Source organism: Manis javanica, chromosome 9, assembly GCF_040802235.1.
Source record: "Manis javanica isolate MJ-LG chromosome 9, MJ_LKY, whole genome shotgun sequence".
Taxonomy (NCBI): Eukaryota; Metazoa; Chordata; class Mammalia; order Pholidota; family Manidae; genus Manis; species Manis javanica.
The window spans coordinates 55,691,172-55,713,983 of record NC_133164.1 but is presented as its reverse complement, the minus strand read 5'-3'; the positions used below and the strand labels follow the sequence as shown (position 1 = coordinate 55,713,983).

The window sequence follows — 22,812 nt, the reverse complement described above, 5'->3', positions numbered from 1 at the left end:
AGTAAGAATTTTTATCTTCCTACTTTAATATTTTTAAATGCCTTTCTATTTTGCAGGTTTTCACTTAAGCTACATAGTTAATAACTTAGCCATAAAGATGTTTAATTTTTTCTAACTTTCCTACTTTTTTTCTGATATTTACACACAGTATCAGATTTATAATCGTCTGTTAATAATAGTAACTCAGTTTGGGGGCAGACTTAAGCACATAAGACAGTAGTACCCAAACTTTGCTATACGTTGGAATTTACTAAGAGTCTTTAAACGTATTAATGCCTTATTCCAATCCCCAAATATTCTGATTTAATTAGGATGGGAGCAACCTCAGTGTCCATCTCACTGGGTGATTCTAGTGTTCAACAAAATTTGGGAACCATAAATTGGGATCTATTCTCTGATTTAAAGAAGCTCAGAGGGGGGCAATCCAAGAGTGAAATGCTATTCTACAAAGCCATTGAGGATGCAGGCATTGTTTGTCTTCCTTGTGCATGTTTGCTTTTTTCAGGGTTATCTCTTGGTAAATATGACTGCTGATGCTTTAGCCTTTACATTCATATTCTGGAGAACAGAAAAAATGAACAAAAGAAAGCCTTAATCTTGCTGAAAGTCTCACACAGTGTTTCCCCTTACATCTTATTGGCCAGAATTTAGCCACATGGGTACGTCTATCTATGAGGAAGTCTTGAGATTGTAATCCTAATTTAGCAGGGTACATAGCTGACCCAAATAAAATTGGGGTTGCTAAAGAGCACGGAGAGAATGGGTAGGTCACTGCAGTCCACTATGCTTGTAAGATGCCATTTCTCTTTATGTTATTAAGTAACAAGATTATTACAGTAAAAAGCAGTGCTATCTGACACTTCATCTGAAAAGTTCTGTGAACTGGTTTTTGTAATATTCAGGATCACTTATCTACCCAATAGGCAGCTATATTTTCCTAAAATATACTGTGCATTTTATTCAATCCAGTAGGTATATTTTTTGGAAATGACATGTAAATCAGATAAAGATTGTTAAATGTTCTTGCTTATTTAAGTTTTTGGAAGTCTTTATATTTCTCTGATGGTTCTTGGTGTGCTTGTTTTGTTATTTTGACCCAGAAATCTGACATGTGATTCTTAACACATGTCCCTGAATAGTTTACCACTGAAATATTAACACATTCTGTATTATGGGGAATTGAATATTACACAGGTTAGTTCTTGATTTTCCAGTTTTTCTTCCTGGCTGTCTCTACCAGGAACAATAAGGTATGCCTAGGACTTAACCTGTTACTCAGTGTATAGAAAAATCTGACCTTGATTTATTTCTTTTGTCTAAGGAGATGAAGTTGCAGAGCTAGGAGTACTGAAGGAGGCATGGGTACCTGACTTGCACTGGAGTTCTAAAGCTATATTTGATAAAGCTGAAAAAGTGTATTTTGATTTAGGAGGAGTTAATTTTATATTAATTTTCAGGGTTTTTAAAGGCAGATCTGTTGTTTTCATCTCCATTACTGTGCATAAAGGATTTACTAATTCTAAAACCAAATGCTATTTGAAGAATCTTTGTCACTGCTTTCAGATGGGTGGGTATGTAATTAAAAGTTAGCATCTGAATTCCCTTTGGAGAAAATCACCCTTTAAAATTAAATTACATGTTACAATGGGCTTATTAGGAGTATTTTGGTTACCCAGATGTGTTGTGTTTAAGTATGCTAATTCATTTACTCATCCGATAGTTGTTGAATACTTAGTGTATGGTAGGCATTGCTCCAAAAGCTGGTTATGCAGCAGTGAACAGTATGTTGTCAGAAGCTGTGTTACTGTGGGTGGAAGCAATATAGTAATCATGTGTATATAGAATAATATCTTTCTGAATATGGATTTTTTTCTTCCTTCCAAGTAAGATTTACTAGGCCTATTAGATATAGGAGACTGCTTACATTTCTTAAAGGATGGTTTCCTGTTAAGTTACTAGAAAAGTGTGCATACACATGTGGGACAGGCAGTAACAAAACCACACAATCCTATGAGTTTAAGTCTTTCTCCCTGTCTTCTGTGTCTCAGTTCTATAGCCTTCTACATTAGGCCCTCCTAACCTGAGATCCATTGGTGGATTTTAGGGGTTTATTGACTTCTGGGTAAAGTTTTGCCTGTGTGTGTTTGGAAGGGGGAGACTGCCTCCTAGAAAGTTGCATGATATCCTCCCTCTTCAACATTTTTAAGAATTATTAATCATTCCTTAGGCCTCTGCTGCAGACTGGTATTGAGAATTTGAGTAACTTCACCTTGCCCCCAAACTAACATCAACTTCGTTAAGAATATACTCTGTTCCCACAATATGCGTTGATTTCAATACCAAATTCTATCATTTAGTTGCTTTTGAAGGAGTTTAGTGGCCACAGTTATTAAAGGAATGTTGTTATCAGTGTCTTCCAATTTGATGGTAGACTTTACTCAGCTGTGATTTGTTTATGCAGCATTGATCAAAACCTGAATACCACTTGTTTTTCAAAAGAAATTATGGATTTATTACTCTGCTTTTAAAAAATGTAGTGATTGCCCAAAGTATTTTTTAAAAAATAAGCCTTTTGTGATCTGCTCTGTACAAAAAATAGTAAAATCTTGATTACTTAGAATTCAGCTAAATCCTTTTTATTCTATAATTGGTTTAGAAAATATGTAACTCACAAAGAAATTAAGTTCAAATTAGATATTTAGTCAGAAAATCACTTGTGAAGAGACCTTTTGTGAGTATCAATATTCCTAACCTATCACATCTAGATAATCCTAAATTAGATACTTACAATGATGTTTCAGTGGAAATATAATATCTCTTTACCAGTGAAAATCTATGTTCTTTCTTTATAGTTTGTTGAATCAAGAAAGTAAACCAATATGTTAGTGTAGTTTAAGAACAAGGACTTAAACAAATAAAAAATTTTGGGATAGTAGTTAACCAGAGAGGTTAGCTAAGAATTCCATACAAATCATTCTGTTGGACATTTGGTTAAGTATTTAAAATATGGTTTTACTGGCAAGTAAGATGTTGTAATCAAAATGCTAGGTTTCAGACTATTCTGTTTCAATGAGAGGATAGTATTAAGAGCATAACTAGTTTTGAAAAATTATTTCATTATAATTGCCTGAATATGGAAATCTAACTACTTTTTGATAGGAGTACAGATGTCTGCATGAGTCTTATCCAGATTTGAAAGACAGATGTAGTGATTCAAAACTTGTTGGCTTTGACTCCAACTTAATAGAATAAGCAAATTACCACCAAATTCAGTCTTATTTCCTTTCTGTGGTTATACACATTTATCAAAGTAATTAGAATAATATAATTTTTTAATGATGAATTTGAATATCATTTATAACATTTTCCCAATTATGGATGTTAACACAAATAATCATGAAGGATAATCAGATCTTTTAATATTAAAATGGAACCTTTGTGTTGAGGTTGGGAATTGCATCTAACACATTGTCTTTTTTTTTCATTTAATTGGTCCCTGACTGTAGATCTAAAAAGTATTTTCATGTGAATGCTAATTTTGGCAAGGGATATGAAATTAAGGCATTTAAGATGTGTGATAGAACGACATAGTTATGTAATACAGTAAAGTTAGAGATGCTTGTGTTATAAGAGTTTTATAAATATCAAAACAACTCAGTCACATTGGGGGTAAAAATGAGCCATTCACATTTAGTGCAGTTGATCAAGGCTTGGGCTTCTTTTGTAGGTGTGATACTGGGAAAATATGGTAAGCTCAACAGAGAAGCTGCTGTTTTACAGTCAAAATGTAGAATGGTATTTCTATGCCTAAAAATTGTACTTTCCCCCTTTTGTCCAGCATGCTTGATGAAATTAAGAGACTTGAGAGGAAAGCTGTTCTCAGGCAGTTTCAGAGAGGTTTTCAGTAGCATGAGGTAGTTGGCAAGTTTTATCCTATCCCAGTAATTGGTCCAATCAGAAATACATAGTTTGTCAAGTAGAGGCCAGAAATGCACTCCAGTAAAGATGTGGCGCTGTGTTTTATGTAGTGAGATTAATGAAAGACACTCAGCTGCACTATCAAAAACTTATCCCAGTCTGGCTGTAGTTTTGTGCTATCAGTGGTAATTTTTTCGCTGACCATTAAGTGAACTGTGACTGTGTAAGACTTCCAGGACAGTGGTAGAGGTTTAAAGAATCTCCCTTATTTGACACTCTTGCTGTCCTAAGTTGAGGAGATGTTGTGTTTGGGAAATCACTGGGGACTTGAGAACATTCTTCACCCTCCTCTTTCTTGGCATGGTCTGGTCCTCCTTCGTTTTCTCACCACCTTCTCCCGTCCCAGGAGAAAGTAACAACATTTAACTCATTCTGCCACATAGAGGATAGGAGCCAGTAGTCTTAATTTGTGTTTTGCTAACATGTATTGTTTCTTGGTTTTATTTCATTTGGAATACTGGCTATCTTACCCCTAGAGCTTAGAAACAATCTTTTGTGCCAGGGAGACCAGGTATTTGTCTCTTCTAAATCTTGATCACCAAGCTAGGTGCCATGTTTAGATTGCTAAGTCAAGTGATTGAAGAAGTCTGTATAAGGAAGGCTCTTGAACTAGATTCTGAAAAATTATATTATTTAAGTGATAAATAAACCTGGATTTGAAGAGCACTGAAGAATGTGTTGATTTAAGGGTTATATTAATATTCTCCATTCTTAAATTGAAATTTTTTTAATTACTTCATTTCTACAAAAATGCAAAAGTGAAATCAAACCAATATTATTAGTATTTGACTTAGATTTACTTGCATTATCTAAAACTTCTTATTAATTTGCCTGAGTCAAATCTGTTTTACAAGTTCCATTATATATTTTTGGAGGAGATACCTTTCAAAAGATTGTCATCTTTCAGTTAGAAATAATTCTCCTTCCAGGGTGTATTTATTACCTGCTGCAAAGGGACAGCAAATTACTAGGCCTAAAACAAATCATCACACAGAGCATTTTCATTCTCTATCTTACATATTTAGGTAAGTAAGATTGGTTGATTATGAATGACACTTGACTGCCTTAAACTCCCCTGTGATTTCCTTATGCTTAGAATAAAATCCAGACTTTTACTATGACCTGGAAGGCTTCGTATCATCTGGCCCCTGCCTGCTCTGTAACCTTCTCTCGTAAGAATATTCACTTCCTTGTAAATTATAGTTATACCTGTCTTCTTTCTGTTTTTATATATCATTATCCCTCCTCCCTCCTTTGTGGTTGCTGAACTCTGCACAGAAAGTTCTTCCCTCAGATTTTCAGCTCTTGGCTCAAATATCTTCTTAGTAAAGACCCTTTCCTTACCAAGCAACCTTAGGTAGTCCAACTGACATACCTTTTCTTTTTGGACCCAGCAGTTTCTATTTCATTTTGCTGTTTTATAGTCATTGTTACATTAATTAGCTGAAATTGCCTTGCTTTGTTTTTGGTTGTCTACTCCTAGACCCTGTAGTTGAGATACACTGGATTTCAGTTCTCTGGCTCAGTTAACTCATAGTATTGTTGTCGTAAAGATGAAAAAGCACTTAAAACATCATGCACATAGTAGCAATTTACATGTTACCTGCTACTGTTAATATTATCATTATTATTATGTTAGTGGTTTTGTCAGTCTTATTATGTATGATAATAGAGCCTGAATATGAAACATGTATCAGTTTTATTTTACCACTGAAAATAGAGATGATTTTGTTAGTGTCCATAGTACACTTGTTTTTTTTTTGAAGTATACTTTTTCCATAATGATTTTAAAGGTTGAATTATGGATGTTAGTTACATTATAACAAGTATGTTTTCATACTTGAGAAATACAAACCATTTATTGACAGAAGAATTAGTGTTACTGATTTAAGAAAGTTCAGTGTGTATTGGTTTGTAGGTGAAATTAACTTGCATGTTGACAGTTTTTCTTTTTAAACTTTTTAACTTTTTACATTCCCCCCCCAATGAAATATACCCTAATATTCTTATCCCACATCATGTCCTAATTACAGCAGCACTTAAAAGCTTCTGTTGGGAGTAAAGGGAGGCTAATGAGTGGCTTTTCCTATGTGCTATAAATCACAGAGCTCTTGCTGACAGTATATAGATTTCTGTTCTGAGGTATCAAACTTCTCTTTGTGCAATAAACTTCCCTTTTTATTTGAGTTTCAAATGTCACCTCTTTCTTCCCCTCAGATAAGAAACCAGTTAATTCTAGAGTCTAAAACTAGTTAATCTGAATTACTGCTATTCTAAGTGGCAGTGTATTTTAAGATATCTACAATTGTCTAGAAGCCGAAGTACTAATAATTTTGGTCAGATTTCAAGATAGTTTTGTTATTTAGAGTCATACGTTTTTCATATGCAGAATGTACTTAGGTTTGGGTCCAATTAGGCTCATATCCATAATTTGACCCATCTTGTTGTGGTAACAGATCCTCTCTTTTCACCATGCAAAATATGGTTAAAATATAGAAGCCTTAACTTAACACTTTGGTTAACACCTTAATGTGATCGCTTGATTATCCTAAGCTCAAACTGAACCTTCTTCTTTCATGCTCTTGACACCAAACTTGAATAGAAATGTTATTGGACTATCATAGGTTTTATTAAAAGCTTGAAGGTTTAGTGGAATCACAGATAACTTAGAATGGCTAGGTAAGTGTGTCTTTCTAGTTAGCTGACTTAACTACCTTAGTCAGTGTTATCCAAAGGTGTTTTTATATGCTTAAATCCTTGGTCTGCAAAATTCTTCCAATGTATTGAATCACTTTCCTGACTTAGTAGCATATATTTTCTAGACTTAAATCTTCTATTGATAGAAAAGGTCTACTAATGAATGCATCATTTATGAATAACATAGTTTAGTGCAGTGGTTGTTACCTTTGGCTGATTTTGCCTCCTTAGAGGCTTTTAGCAGTGTTTGGAGTAATTTTTTACTGTCATGAATGGGGGTGTGAGGGAGATGGTACTGGCTTCTAGAGGATAAAGGCATGGTATGCCGTTAAACTTCCTACAATGTACGGGACATTCCCCTACTCTTAAGAATTACTGAATATAAAATGTCAGTAGTGCCAAGATTGAGAAACTCTGGTTTAGGATTAATAATCATTTTGCCACCATTGTAGATATTAAAAAATATTTTTCATAGACACCAAGGGTAAATCTAAAATACTTTGACTAGAACTCCAGAATTTTTTGAACAAACATCTAGCCTTTGAAATGATTGCTTTGAGGAATATGGCTTTTATGTGGGTATATGATGTCTGGAATATCATTTTTTAAACAGTCCTTTTTCTTTTTAGTTATTGCACAAATGTGTACATTCTGGCTCTCTATCACACTCACGTTTTGCATATTCATTGTAGATGGGGCCCAGGACATAACACTGTAAATGATTCAGGTGTGCTTCTTGAGGCTATGCTTCCAGAGGTTTCTCTGGCACCAGTGAAAGATGATGATTTGAAGGGCATAAAGGAAGACTTAGGAACTAACACTCAGTTTGTGCTGCCCAAGAGTGAAGGCAGTAGGAGTATGTCTTCCCTTAACCCTACTTTCCTTCCTCATCCTTGGTGCCAATGCAGGCAGTGTAGGCCTTTGGTTTGGCTTACCTGGTGACGGCTTTTCCCTTTTCCCACAGCCTTAAATTACAGGCATTCTCACAGCTGTCTTCTGCCTAAATCTTACTAGTATGTTTTCTCTGTAGCTTTTTGTGGATTCCCTGCTCCAGGTATCTACTCACACTGTCAATTATCTCTAATAACGGTGAATCCATACAGTAAATGAGGGTAAGACCATGTGTGCTCAGGGAGAATGTTATCTGGAAAAGGAAGTGTGCCTTGGAGCCAAAGCTGCTGGGAAAGGCAGTGTGTGTCTCATCTAGAGCTGTTGCCTCAGGTATGTAGGTAGATCAGTCAAATTTTTAAAAGCTAACTTGCTATTTTACAGTGTTGGGAACCAAAATTTATACTGAAATTATTATTCACACATTTAGCTTTAACTTTTACAACCAATGATTTTGCGTTATTTTGTTTTTGAAAGTGATTTTCCTTTGGCTAGAAATGAAGGCTCTTAAACATGTTTTTCATTGTGATTTTTCCTTACAGGTCTACTTCCCCTGCAGGACAACATCATTCTCCGTTATCTTCTAGACATCACTCATCTTCCTCACAATCAGGATCATCTGTTCAAAGACATTCTCCTTCTCCTCATCGAAAAAGAACTCCTTCACCATCTTATCAGAGGACAGTAACTCCCCCTTTACGACGCTCTGCTTCTCCTTATCCTTCACATTCTCTGTCTTCTCCTCAGAGAAAGCAAAGTCCCCCAAGACATCGCTCTCCAATGCGGGAGAAAGGGAGGCATGATCATGAACGAACTTCACAGTCTCATGATCGGCGTCATGAAAGGAGGGAAGGTATGCACTATACTTCACCTGAATTTTTTTAGAGTTCTTTTCTTTAAGTAGATATTCTTTATTAAAAAATGGGACATTTAGATTTATTGTTATAATAAGAGATAGAAAAGAACTGTATTGTTAAATCTTAACATACTGATGAGAGTTTTTGAAGGCGATATGAGGTGCTTAAAAGCATAGGAATGTAAGGTGACAAATGTAAGTGGGCATTTATATGTATACTAAGTTGGTGCTTTCTTTGGTTAAGATGCTTTACTGAAGTACTCTTGAAGTCTAGAAGTTTTTAGTCATCAGATTCTTACAGTGTCCCTCTAATTATTTAGTTAATTCTTAAAAAAAACAAGTCGGAGCGGGGAAGGAGAGGGAGCCCAGGACTGCTTAACACCTAGCCCCAGCCATCCAGACAAGAGCGCAGACACAATACATACGTGGGGTCCTGGATTCTAGGGAAACAGGGCAGCAAGACCAATGAGCGGCTGCCTGAGGCTGGTGCCTGAGGGCAAAGAAAAGCGAGCGGGGTTTTTTTTTTTTTTTTTTTTTAATTATTTATTTATTTATTTTTATTTTGTTGTTGTTGTTTTCTTTTGGCGAGTGCTTTTTGGAAGTCTTAAAGGGGCAGGGCACGACATTTAGTCCAGAGTTAGGGAATCTGGGGATCTCTGGGCATTCTAACTCCCTGGGCATCAGGGAGCACGGAAGCCCCTTATGGAGATAAATAGCCTACCGGCTGCTCCCCCTCCAATGCGGCTCCACCATCTTGGAGCAGCAGCCAGAGCCAGGCTACGTGCACAGCAACAGTGGAGATAAACTCCATAGCAGCTGGGCAGGAAACAGAAGCCCTGTCTGCACACAGCTGCCCAGCACAAGCCACTAGAGGTCAATGGTCTCCCAAGAGAGGAAGGCCACAAAACCAACAAGAAGGGAAATTCTTCCAGCCGTCACTCATTCCAGCTTTGCAAACTATTTCTATCACCATGAAAAGGCAAAATTACAGGGAAACCAAGATCACAGAGGCAACACCAGAGAAGGAGACAGACCTAATCAGTCTTCCTGAAAAAGAATTCAAAATAAAAATCATAAACATGCTGACAGAGATGCAGAGAAATATGCAAGAGCAATGGGATGAATTCTGAAGAGAGATCACAGATGCCAGGAAGGAGATTACAGAAGTAAAACAAACTCTGGAAGAATTTATAAGCAGAATGGATAAGATGCAAGAGGCCATTGATGGAATAGAAACCAGCTGGTTCTTTGAGAAAATAAATCTGGAAGGATTTATAAGCAGAATGGATAAGATGCAAGAGGCCATTGATGGAATAGAAACCAGCTGGTTCTTTGAGAAAATAAACAAAATAGATAAGCCTCTAGCCAAACTTACTAAGAGAAAAAAAGGAATCAACACAAATCAACAGAATCAGAAATGAGAATGGAAAACTCATGACAGACTCCACAGAAATACAAAGAATTATTAAAGACTACTATGAAAACCTATATTCCAACAAGCTGGAAAACCTAGAAGAAATGGACAACTTCCTAGAAAAATACAACCTTCCAAGACTGACCAAGGAAGAAACACAAAAGTTAAACAAACCAATTACGAGCAAAGAAATTGAAATGGTAATCAAAAAACTACCCAAGAACAAAACTCCCAGGCTGGATGGATTTACCTCAGAAATTTATCAGACACACAGAGAAGACATAATACTCATTCTATGAAGCCAACATCACCCTAATACCAAAACCAGGCAAAGACCCAACCAAAAAAGAAAATTACAGACCAATATCCCTGATGAACGTAGATGCAAAAATACTTAATAAGATATTAGCAAACAGAATTCAAAAGTATATCAAAAGGATCATACACCATGACCAAGTGGGATTGATTCATCCCAGGGATGCAAGGATGGTACAACATTCGAAAATCCATCAACATCATCCACCACATCAACAAAAAGAAAGACAAAAACCACATGATCATCTCCATAGATGCTGAAAAAGCATTCAACAAAATTCAACATCCATTCATGATAAAAACTCTCAGCAAAATGGGAATAGAGGGCAAGTACCTCAACATAATAAAGGCCATATATGATAAACCCACAGCCAACATCATACTGAACAGCGAGAAGCTGAAATCTTTTCCTCTGAGATCGAGAACTAGACAGGGATGCCCACTCTCCTCACTGTTATTTTAACATAGTATTGGAGGTCCTAGCCACGGCAATCAGACAAAACAAAGAAATACAAGGAATCCAGATTGGTAAAGAAGAAGTTAAACTGTCACTATTTGCAGATGACACGATATTGTACATAAAAAACCCTAAAGACTCCACTCCAAAACTACTAGAACTGATATCGGAATACAGCAAAGTTGCAGGATACAAAATTAACACACAGAAATCTGTGGCTTTCCTATACACTAACAATGAGCCAATAGAAAGAATAAATCAGGAAAACAATTCCATTCACAATTGCATCAAAAAGAATAAAATACCTAGGAATAAACGTAACAAAAGAAGTGAAAGACCTATACCCTGAAAACTACAAGTCACTCTTAAGATAAATTAAAGGGGACACTAACAAATGGAAACTCATCCCATGCTTATGGCTAGGAAGAATTAATATTGTCAAAATGGCCATCCTGTCCAAAGCAATATTCAGATTTGATGCAATCCCTATCAAATTACCAGCAACATTCTTCAATGAACTGGAACAAATAATTCGAAAATTCATATGGAAACACCAAAGACCACGAATAGCCAAAGCAATCCTGAGAACGAAGAATAAAGTAGGGGGCATCTCACTCCCCAACTTCAAGCTCTACTACAAAGCCATAGTAATCAAGACAATTTGGTACTGGCACAAGAACAGAGCCAGAGACCAATGGAACAGAGTAGAGACTCCAGACCTTAACCCAAACATATATGGTCAATTAATATTTGATAAAGGAGCCATGGACATACAGTGGCGAAATGACAGTCTCTTCAACAGATGGTGCTGACAAAACTGGACAGCTACATTTAGGAGAATGAAAATGGACCATTGTCTAACCCCATACACAAAAGTAAATTCAAAATGGATCAAAGACCTGAATGTAAGTCATGAAACCATAAAACTCTTAGAAAAAAACATAGGCAAAAACCTCTTAGACATGAACATGAGTGACCTCTTCTTGAACATATCTCCCCGGGCAAGGAGAACAACAGCAAAAATGAACAAGTGGGACTATATTTAGCTGAAAAGCTTCTGTACAGCAAAAGACACCATCAATAGAACAAAAAGGAACCCTACAGTATGGGAGAATATATTTGTAAATGATAGATCCGATAATGGCTTGATGTCCAAAATACATAAAGAGCTCACCCACCTCAACGAACAAAAAAACAAACAATCCAATTAAAAAATGGGCAGAGGAACTGAACAGACAGTTCTCCAAAAAAGAAATAACAGATGGCCAACAGACACATGAAAAGATGCTCCACATCGCTAATTATCTGAGAAATGCATATTAAAACTACAATGAGGTATCACCTCACACCAGTAAGGATGGCTGCCATCCAAAAGACAAACAACAACAAATGTTGGCGAGGCTGTGGAGAAAGGGGAACCCTCCTACACTCCTGGTGGGAATGTAAATTAGTTCAACCATTGTGGAAAGCCATATGGAGGTTCCTCAAAATGCTCAAAATAAACTTACCATTTGCCCCAGGAATTCCACTCCTAGGAATTTACCCTAAGAATGTAGCACTCAAGTTTGAAAAAGACAGATGCACCCCTGTGTTTATCACAGCACTATTTCCAGTAGCCAAGAATTGTAAGCAACCTAAGTGTCCATCAGTAAATGAATGGATAAAGAAGATGTGGTACATATACACAATGGAATATTACTCAGCCATAAGAAGAAAACAAATCCTACCATTGGCAACAACATGGATAGAGCTAGAGGGTATTATGCTCAGTGAAATAAGCCAAGCGGAGAAAGAGAAATACCAGATGATTTCACTCATCTGTGGAGTATAAGAACAAAGGAAAAGCTGAAGGAACAAAACAGCAGCAGAATCACAGAACCCAAGAATGGACTAACAGGTACCAAAGGGAAAGGGACTGGGGAGGATGGGTGGGCACGGAGGGATAAGGGGTGGGAAGAAGGAAGAGGGTATTATGATTAGCATGTATAATGGGGGAGTGGGAAAAGGGGAGGGCTGTACAACACAGAGAAGACAAGTAGTGATTCTACAACATTTTGCTATGCTGTGGGACAGTGACTGTAAAGGAGTTTGTGGGGGGTACCTGGTATAGGGGAGAGCCTAGTAAACAATATTCTTCATGTAATTGTAGATTAATGATAGCAAAAAAAAAAAAAAAGAAAAGGGGGATTACACCCTGATAGGATAAAACTAACTGTAAATCAATGATTAATGCATGCTTTAAATATCCTTAATTTTGATCATTTAAAAGGTGTCAGATGATCAGCTATGGAAATACATTTTTCTGATAATATTCCTTTCTATTAAAAAAAAAAAAGCAGTTCCTGTGTGGTCACCTCCAATAAGTTCTTCACAATGATATAAAGGGCATATCAAAGTGTGGGCAAAGGCTCTGTTTGTGTTTATACAGAGGATCAAAGCCTAATTTGGCTACCCAGAAAACAAACTAAGATATGATATGAAGAAGTTCCAACATCAACATACTCTGGAAGAGTCATTCCAGAAGATGATCATCAAAAAACTTCAACAACGATCCTGGCGCTGTTGCAGTTGTAGCTGCACTCATCCCACCGGTTCCTGGACTTGAAATTGGAATGAAGAAGGAGATATCTAAGCTGGCCTGTGCATACAGTAAAACAATAAATTTGACTGGATCTATACTGTTGGAACTCAACCAAGAATTAGGAGAAGTGCAAGTTGCAGCACTCCAAAATCTTGAGACTACAGACTATCTACTGTTCAAAGAACATTCGGGTTGTGAACAGTTTCCAGGAATGTGTTGTTTTAACTTGTCTGATTTTTCTCAAACTATTCAATTAGACAATATCCATCATATCATTGATAAGTTTTCACAAATGCCTAGGGTGCCTAACTGGTTTTCTTGGTTTCACTGGAGATGGCTGGTAATTGTAGGTCTGCTTTGGTTATGTAACTGTATTCCTATTATGTTAATGTGTGTGCGCAATTTAATTAGTAGTTTAAAGCCTATACATGCTTATGTTACTCTACAAGAAGATATGTCAAAGAAATAATCAATCTTCCCATGTTTTCTTCCGTGTGCTACGTCTATAGCTTTTCTTCTTCCTTCCTAATTACAACCCTTAAGTAGAATTTGTGCCTCATATTGAAATTACCGAGTATCATAATTCTTCCAAGTGGTAAAGATACCTCAAGACAAATGCTGGGCATAAAAGCCACAGGGCATAAATCTGCAAAGAAGTAAAAAGTTAACCTTTTCAAACAATATGGCTTCTCTCTCACTTACCAACTTTACATGTCCCTGTATGGCCCCGGAAGATGACTGGTTAGCCAGAGACGAGTAAGATTGCTCAAGGGAGGAACAACCTAAGACAGGCACAGTCGCAGGGGGGCCATCAGGCGAGAAATTGGGGATCAACAGAGGTGAGGCTTAGAACCTCACCCCCATTTTGAGAGAAATCTTCTGTATCCATGGATGTTTTATTGCCCTTGTCTAGCTTGGATTAATACTTAGTCTATAGGCACACACCTGATCATCTACATTTGCTTTCTTACAGCACTAAACTATGTTTTCTACCTTTATCTTGCATCTATCTACCAATTCAGCATTTTATTAAAAATAATAATAATAATTATTATTATTATTATAATCATAATAAGGGAGAAATGTGGGATTCACATATAAATCAAGTATAAAAATCAAACGAATATTCACATTTGATTTGACCTGATGGTTACAGAAAGTTTCTGTGATGACTGCCCTTGTACTGTTCACCATGTAAGAACTTATTCACTATGTAAGAATTTGTTCACCAAGTAAGAACTTGTTCATTATGCTTCAGAAGATAGGAGACTGATGAGAATAATTATTCTTGGGGTGGATTAATGATTGTGCATTGAGTCCCCTATACAGAATGTTATTGTTGTGAACAATCATTTGATCAATAAATATGAGAGATGCCTCCTCAAAAAAAAAAAAAAGCAGTTTCTGTGTGGTGACCTCCAATGAGTTCTTCACAGTGGTATAAAGGGCATATCAAAGTGTGGGCAAAGGGTTTGTTTGTGTTTATACAGAGGATCAAAGCCTAATTTGGCTACCCAGAAAATGAATTAAGATATGATATGAAGAAGAACTTCCAAAATCAACATTCTCTGGAAGAGTCATTCCAGAGGATGATCATCAAAAAACTTCAACAACGATCCTGGCGCTGTTGCAGTTGTAGCTGTACTCATCCCACCGGTTCCTGGAGTTGCCATTGGAATGAAGAAGGAGATATCTAAGCTGGCCTGTGCATACAGTTAAACAACAAATTTGACCTGATCTTTACTGTCGCAACTCAACCAAGAATTAGGAGAAGTGCCAGTTGCAGCGCTCCAAAATCATCTTACGACTACAGACAATCTACTGTTAAAAGAACATACGGGATGTGAACAGTTCCCAGGAATGTGTTGTTTTAATTTGTCTGATTTTTCTCAAACTATTCAATTTCAGTTAAACAATATCCATCATATCATTGATAAGTTTTCACAAATGCCTAGGGTGCCTAACTGGTTTTCTTGATTTCACTGGATATGGCTGGTAATTGTAGGTCTGCTTTGGTTACATAGCTGTATTCCTATTATGTTAATGTGTGTACGCAATTTAATTAGTAGTTTAAAGCCTATACATGCTTATGTTACTCTATAAGAAGATATGTCAAAGAAATAATCAATCTTCCCATGTTTTCTTCCGAGTGCTACTTCTATAGCTTTTCTTCTTCCTTCCTAATTACAACCCTTAAATAGAATTTGTGCCTCATATCGAAATTACCGAGTATCATAATTCTTCCAAGTGGTAAAGATACCTCAAGACAAATGCTGGGCATAGAAGCCACAGGGCATAAATCTGCAAAGGAGTAAAATGCTAACCTTTTCAAACAATATTGCTTCTCTCTCACTTACCAACTTTACATTTCCCTGTATGGCCCCGGAAGATGACTGGTTAGCCAGAGACGGGTAAGATTCCTCAAGGGAGGAACAACCTAAGACAGGCACAGTCACAGGGTGGTCATCAGGTGAGAAATTGGGGATCAACAGAGGTGAGGCTTAGAACCTCACCCCCCCTATTTTGAGAGAAATCTTCTGCATCCGTGGATGTTTTGTTGTCATTGTCTAACTTGGATTAATACTTAGTCTTTAGGCACACACCTGATCATCTACATTTGCTTTCTTACAGCACTAAACTATGTTTTCTACCTTTATCTTGCATCTACCTACCACTTCAGCGTTTTATTAAAAATAATAATAATAATAATAATAATAAGAGAGAAGTGTGGGATTCACATGTAAATCAAGTATAAAAATCAAACGAATATTCATATTTGACCTGATTGTTTATAGTTCATAATGCATGATCAAAACCGAAAGTTTCTGTGATGACTGCCCTTGCACTGTTCACCATGTAAGAACTTTTTCATTATGTAAGAATTTGTTCACCTTGTAAGAACTTATTGTTATGCTTCAGAAGATTGGAGACTGTTGAGAATTGGAGAGGCTTGGGGTTGATTAATGATTGTGCATCAAGTCCCCTATACAGAATTTTATTGTTGTTAACAGCCATTTCATCAATAAATATGAGAGATGCCCTCTCAAGAAAAAAAAAAAACGAAGTGAAGGTAAGAAAAGCAAAACAGGGGAGAGAATTTGAAAGCATCAGAAGTGGTTTGATAAAGAGATGAGGGCTGGGGGAACTTTCAGAAGATTAGTGCAAACCAAGTGATGAGTATTCTAGGTGTAACTCAAGAAAGAAGTAAGCAAAACAGTTTTCCTTTCTAGACCCCCAAGAATTAAGTTAACTTTGGATTTGCTTCTTCCTGTTCAAGCTGAGATGCTATTACTTGACAATATAGTAGTGGAAATGCTTTCATCTCTTCTGGTACTTCTTGTCTAAGTTTCTTGTCCTTATTTATTTAACTTAACAAGTTTTTTTTTCCTTAACTTCTCCTGAGTTAGTTTTTTAACATAGTGAGTACTCAGGAAATACTTGCTTCCCTGAAGCGTTTCTTTTTAATCTGCATTTTAAAAGCCTCTTTGTGAGTATAGTACATCAGCCTCCTATGAAACATGTTGAACTTACTCTTTTCCCATTAACAGTGCAAGCAATAATTAATCAAATTATCTTATTCAAGAAAATGATGGATGCATGGGTAGGGATCAGAGAGAGCACCTGTTTTTTAGAATTATGCTGTATATACATGATTTTGGAACCAGAGCAGCACAAAAGTATTATGGAACATTGGTAAGATGGGAAAATTCTTTTACACCATCTACTACTTTTAATAAGATATTTAGCAACTACAATCAACCAGGTATATAGTATACATTTAATGACTACTTATTGACTGAAAACTTAATTGAACCCAATAATGAAGGGGAAATAGTATGCCATTGAGTCTTACAGGAATGCTTTTTTGGGTTTAAGAATGGCTTATGTTACAGGAAGAATCCTTTTAAAATAAACCATATGTGTTTAGGTTCTTTGTAAACAGGATGTTTCTTTAGCCTTCTGTACAAAAGATGTAGCAGATGTTTGTTCCTCTCTATTTAAATTTCACTTTCTGAAATAATAACTAGTGGGGAGGTAGGGTAAAGAACAAAATATAGTAACTAGATGTATTTGTAAAGATGTATGGGGGACATTGTGAGAGAAGAACCTTGTAGTAGGTGAACATATATTTAGGCACAGTTGGTATTGGAGGAGTACTAGAAGTGATAGGTGTGCACAAAAAGGGATGGAGAGATCAAATCCTAGTTGGGTGCTTCTTTTCTTAAATGGCATCTGTGGAAGTAGCAGAGGAGGTAAGTTACTGTAAGAATCTAGGGAATTTTGTGAATACTAGCTGTTTGGATACTTGAGAAAGTCTGTGAACCTAGCCATTTAGGACACAGAGAAAAGGAGGTAAATTTATAATGTCCTAAGCAGAAAGCTGCTACAGTTGTGAAAATAGCCTCAAATCTTGAGGCAATTACAGAGTGTAAAAGCAACTTATGAAGTCAGTTTCCAAGAGAACCTCAAAGAAAAATGGCCTTTATCTTTTTTAATCAGATTCCGTCATACCAGATTTATGCTGTATCTAGTTTATGCTTATTGTAGGCATATCTGAAGAAAAGTTTCTAACCTTTGCAAATTCCTGTGAGCTGTGGGGTTGACTAAGTCATTTAAGCTCTAGGCTTCTATTTCTTCATTTATATAATGACAAGATTGGATTAAATGATCAGGTTCAATCCAGCTTTTTAAAAACCAAAATCACTTATTTATTATTCTAGAAAATGCTTTAAGTAGAGAAAGCTTTTGGGAACAGGAGTGTGACTCCATTAAATGGCTCAAGAAAAGAGAGGGTGAACAGCACTATCTCTATGCCAGCCAGCTTACTAACTGTTGGTCACTGTCAAGTGCTTAAGCACATTTGAGATGGTCTTGAGTGGTATAGTCTGACCTAAGTCTTGGTAGGGATGATTAAAGTCCTGTGTGCCTCTGAATCTAAAAGTGGTTTCTGAAAAGTAAGCTATGCATATGAGATTAACTTACTTGTTTCAGTTGTTTAAGATCTGTAAGTATGGGTAATTTAGGGCAGGGAAAGATCATATTCAAATCCAGTTTATCTAGTCAAGAACATAGTTATCCAAATGTTAATAAAAGTTAACCTTTAGAATTTTAGTTTATGGATGGTTCTAATTTTCTTATTTGCCCATGTTTTCTACTTTTATTTTCTACAAAGAATATGAGCTGACATTTTCAAAACATTTATAAGTTCCATATTTAATATATTGTTTAGTTTCCAAAATTTTGTGAAAGCAATTATGGTTGATTTCTAAAATTGCATTACAGAGACTAGAGGCAAAAGGGATAGAGAAAAGGACTCAAGAGATGAACGAGAATATGAACAAGATCAGAGCTCTTCTAGAGACCACAGAGATGACAGAGAGCCTCGAGACGGTCGAGACCGGAGAGATGCCAGGGAAACCAGAGACCGAAGGGAGCTAAGAGACTCCAGGGACAGTCGGGACACCCGGGAGGTGAGAGACTACAGCAGAGACAGTAAAGAGAGCCGCGACCCCAGAGATGCTCGGTCTGCTCGTGAGGCCCATGACTACAGGGACCGTGAAAGTCGGGATACTCATCGAAAGGAGGACACATACCAGGAAGACTCTCGAAGTTACGGCAGGAATCACCTGAGAGAAGAAAGTTCTCGTACTGAAATAAGGAGTGATTCCAGAAATGAGTCTCGAAGTGAAATTAGGAATGACCGGATGGGCAGAAGTAGGGGAAGAGTTCTGGAATTACCTGAAAAGGGTAAGGTTTTTGACTAGTCAGTGAACTCTGTCTTGTATGTTCATACAGAAATCAAGTCTCTTAATATTTCTTTTCTAAATATATTATTTCTTACATTCATTATCATAATTTTGTCAACATAATTTTCAGTTAATTAAAGTTGTGATCTTCCCTGTAAATTCTAAATAGGAGTTGTTAGCTCAAGTAGGAGAAGATAAATAGGGCCTTACCTAGACCCTCTGGTTGAGTTATATATCCAGTCATGCCTTACCATCTTGATTAATGTAGAACACTAAGAAAATTGCTAACAGGCCAAAAAGAATCAAAAGGAAGTAATTTCTAATAAACAGGTACATATATATATATATGATAAATGATCATTAAAGTTGGGTTTGAATGTTAGGTTTTCAAAATTGATGGTGTCATAATTATTGATTTGTATATTCAATATTTGTGCTTGCTTAGACCACCTCAGATCATCACACATCAGGATCTTGAACCATTTTTATTATCTTTCCCTGAAAAACATTTGCCATTACCCAATAAATACCTACCCAGATGTATCTGACTGTCTCCAGACTGCTTGGAATGAGTTACTTTGGCCTTTCTCTTCTTCCACCCTCCCCGAGAACACTGCTTCAGAATTCTGTTCAGTCTTACTCTTTCCGTCTTGGTCAGTGTTACAGCCTCACATTAAGGTAAAGGCCCCTCCCTCACTTTTTCCTACATAGTTGTCTTGGCTTTTCTTCACCCATTACTTTTCCATATACATCTTAAAAATGAGGATTTTTTTTTTTTTTTAATTTTGTGGAAAAACCATTGGATTTTTATTTCAGATGCATTAAATTTATCAATTTACAGCTTTTTCTGTTACGGTCTTATACATATTTTAATTCCTGGCTACTCACCATTATTGTTGCCATTTTAAATGGTACTTTCAAATAACTCTTTTTTAATAATGAATTCATATGATTCAAAATTTCAAAGGTACAAAAAGATACATAGTGAAAATCCTTCCTCTGCCCTGACTTAGCTCCTTCTCTTGCCAATTTTACTGTATTCTTCCCAGAAATATTCTATACAGCAGGTATTTAATTTTTAAAAAAGACAACTACGTACTGCTTTATACCCTGATGTTTTCACTTAAAAATATCTTGGAGATCATTCCATATCAGTCATCTTGGTAAACAGCTACCTCCTTCTTTTGACACATAGTGTCTGTTGTAGGATATACTACAAAGTTAATAAAATAGTCCCCCCTTATCCACAGTGGATAGTTTCAAGACCCCCAGTAGATGCCTAAAACTGTGGATAGTACAAAACTCTATGTATATCATGTTTTTTCCTATATATACATTCCTGTGATAAACTTTACTTTATCAAGTAAACACTTTATCAAGTAAATGTGGTCTCAAAGTTTCTTACTATACTGTACTCACCCTTTTTATGAGATTTGAGATGATAAAAATGCCTGTGTGATGAGATGAAGTGAAGTTAATAATGTAATGATGTGTCATTAGGCTACTATTAGCCTTCTGAGGCTATGTCAAGAGAAGGATTATCAGCTTCTAGACCGTTGTTGATCATGGGTAACTGAAACGTGGAAAGGAAAATCACAGATAAGGGGAGACTACTATAAGTGCTACACTGGTCGATGTTTAGGTGTTCCAATCATTTTTATTTTGGAACAGTGTGTTTCCATGAATAACTGTACAATTCTCACTAAATGGTATCTTTTAAAACATTTCATTTTCTAATGCTTAATGCTGGGGTATGGATGGTAATTGATTTTTATAAATCTTATATGTGATATTTTCATAGATCTAATTAGATTCTCTTAAATATGTCTGGGAACAGACAGATTTGGTTCTTTTTGATTATTATTTATTTACTGTCAATAATCTGCTGAGCAGCTCTTTCAATCTGGTGTTGAGTATAAATGGCTTAATGGACTTCTTTGCTTTGTTTAAGATTTTAAAGGATTATTGCTAACATTTCACCGTTAAGCATGGTGGTTGTAGATTGTCAGCAGATGCTTTTATTGTGTTAAGGATGTCTCCTAATTTTCCCAGGTTTTATCATGACTGTTTTTTCTGTATCTTGAGATCATAGTGTGTCTCTTTTACCTTATGTTAAAAAATTGACCCTTGAAATGTGGGCTTGAATCATACAGGTCCACTTACATGCAGGTGGTTTTCAAAAAAAATTTTTTTGGATACGTGGGACAATTTGAAAGTAACATTTTCTTTTCTCTAGCTTACTTTATTGTAAGAATACAGTATACAATACATATAACATGTATAAATGTTGTATGTGTTAATCAGCTGTTTATGTTAATAGTAAAGCTTCCAGTCAACAGTAGGCTGTTAGTAGTTAAGTTTCTGGGGAGCCAAAGTTACATGCAGAGTTTTGAGTATACAGGGGTTGACACCCCCAAATCCCACATTGTTCAAGGGCAAGTGTATATTTTTTTAAATTTAGAACTACCCTTGCCTTTCTAGGCAACTGAAATTTTTTCAGTTTTTTTAAAGTTCTATAATAGACTTGTTAAAATTTGTTTGAATTAAGCATCTCTTTAATTGAGATTGGCATATAGTGAAGGATATGAGGGTAAATATTTAACAACTGACTCTTCAGAAGAAAAGTTCTGACTTTTTGCTTTTGCCCATTTCCATGGTAATCCTGCCACAGCAGATTCTGAGCTACTAAACATGATGTCACTCAATGTGGAGCAGGGAAGAGATGCACACAATTGACTGTTTAGAGCTAGTGCGAACCAGTTCTAGTGTACCGCTGCGTAGTTCATTTTTTATATAGTCCTTGTTTGGTTTGGGGATCAAAGTTACACTAGCCATATAAAATGTGTTTGGAACTACTGTTTCTTTTTTCCTCTTTGGAACAATTTACATATGATTAGTGACCTGTTCTTGACAGTTTGATGTTTGTCTCGTCATTTTTCTGATGGTCAGAGCTTTTACTACCAATTGAGTTTCTTTAAGAATTATAGATTTAGATTACTGTAATATAGATTTGTTTTTCCTTGAAGCAGTGTAGTAAGTTTTATTTTTCCAGGAAATTTGTTTTCAAATTTTAAATCTCTATTCTATCTGTAATTATATTCCCTTATTTTTCTTTCTTTCTCAGTCTTCCAGAGGTTTGTCATTTTGAGTCTTCGCAAAGAACTGATCTTTGGTTTTGTTTATATTCTTTTGTATTTCTTTTGTTTATTTCATTAGTTTATACTCTTACGTTTTACTTTGTTCTGAAATGTGTGGTACTTATTAATTAGTAAACATTCTAAACACTTCCTAAGTTTTAATAAGTTTTAATCTAAACACTTCCTAAGATTTCTCCATTGACTCATGAGTCATGTACAAAAAGGATTTTAAATTTCCAACCATGCTTTTTAAAATAAATCCCATTCCCCAGTTTTAATGATCAGAGAAGACTCTTTGAAATCAGTTCTTTGGCATTTGTATTTATTCAGAGGCTCAACAGTCAGTTTTTATAAATGTTGTATATATGCTTTTATTGTTTAAATGAAAAATGTGTTTCTGAGATCAAGTTTGTTAACCATGCTTTCAAATATACATTCAATTTTTTTAGCCTGCTTTTTCTAACATTACAAAGATGTAAATCTTCCACAATCATGGTGAATTGTTCATTTTGCGTAATTTGATCAATTTTTGCTCTAGGTATTTTGAGGCTTTGCTATAAGATAAACATAAGGCAAATTATTCCTTTTATTATTATAGAATGACCCTCTTTACCCTAAGAGTGCTTTTTGTCTTGTATGTTATTTTGCTCACAGATTTCTTGGTTAGTATTTGTTTGATGTCTTTTTCCACCCTTTCAATCTTTCTATGTCTTTTTGTTTTAAATATGACTCTAAACAGCAT

General features: G+C 35.9%; 1 protein-coding gene across 12 annotated transcripts in view; it reads left to right on the top strand.

The window, feature by feature from the left end:
- ZC3H13 (zinc finger CCCH-type containing 13) overlaps nucleotides 1–22,812 on the top strand; it is a 99,468-nt gene that overhangs the window by 46,350 nt on the left and 30,306 nt on the right. For all 12 annotated transcript variants that reach the window (XM_073212619.1, XM_073212617.1, XM_073212622.1 and 9 more), the window contains 2 exons: nucleotides 8,106–8,416; nucleotides 18,470–18,934. In XM_073212619.1, the coding sequence (XP_073068720.1) occupies nucleotides 8,106–8,416; nucleotides 18,470–18,934 (776 nt within the window). The remainder of the gene's footprint in view (nucleotides 1–8,105; nucleotides 8,417–18,469; nucleotides 18,935–22,812) is intronic.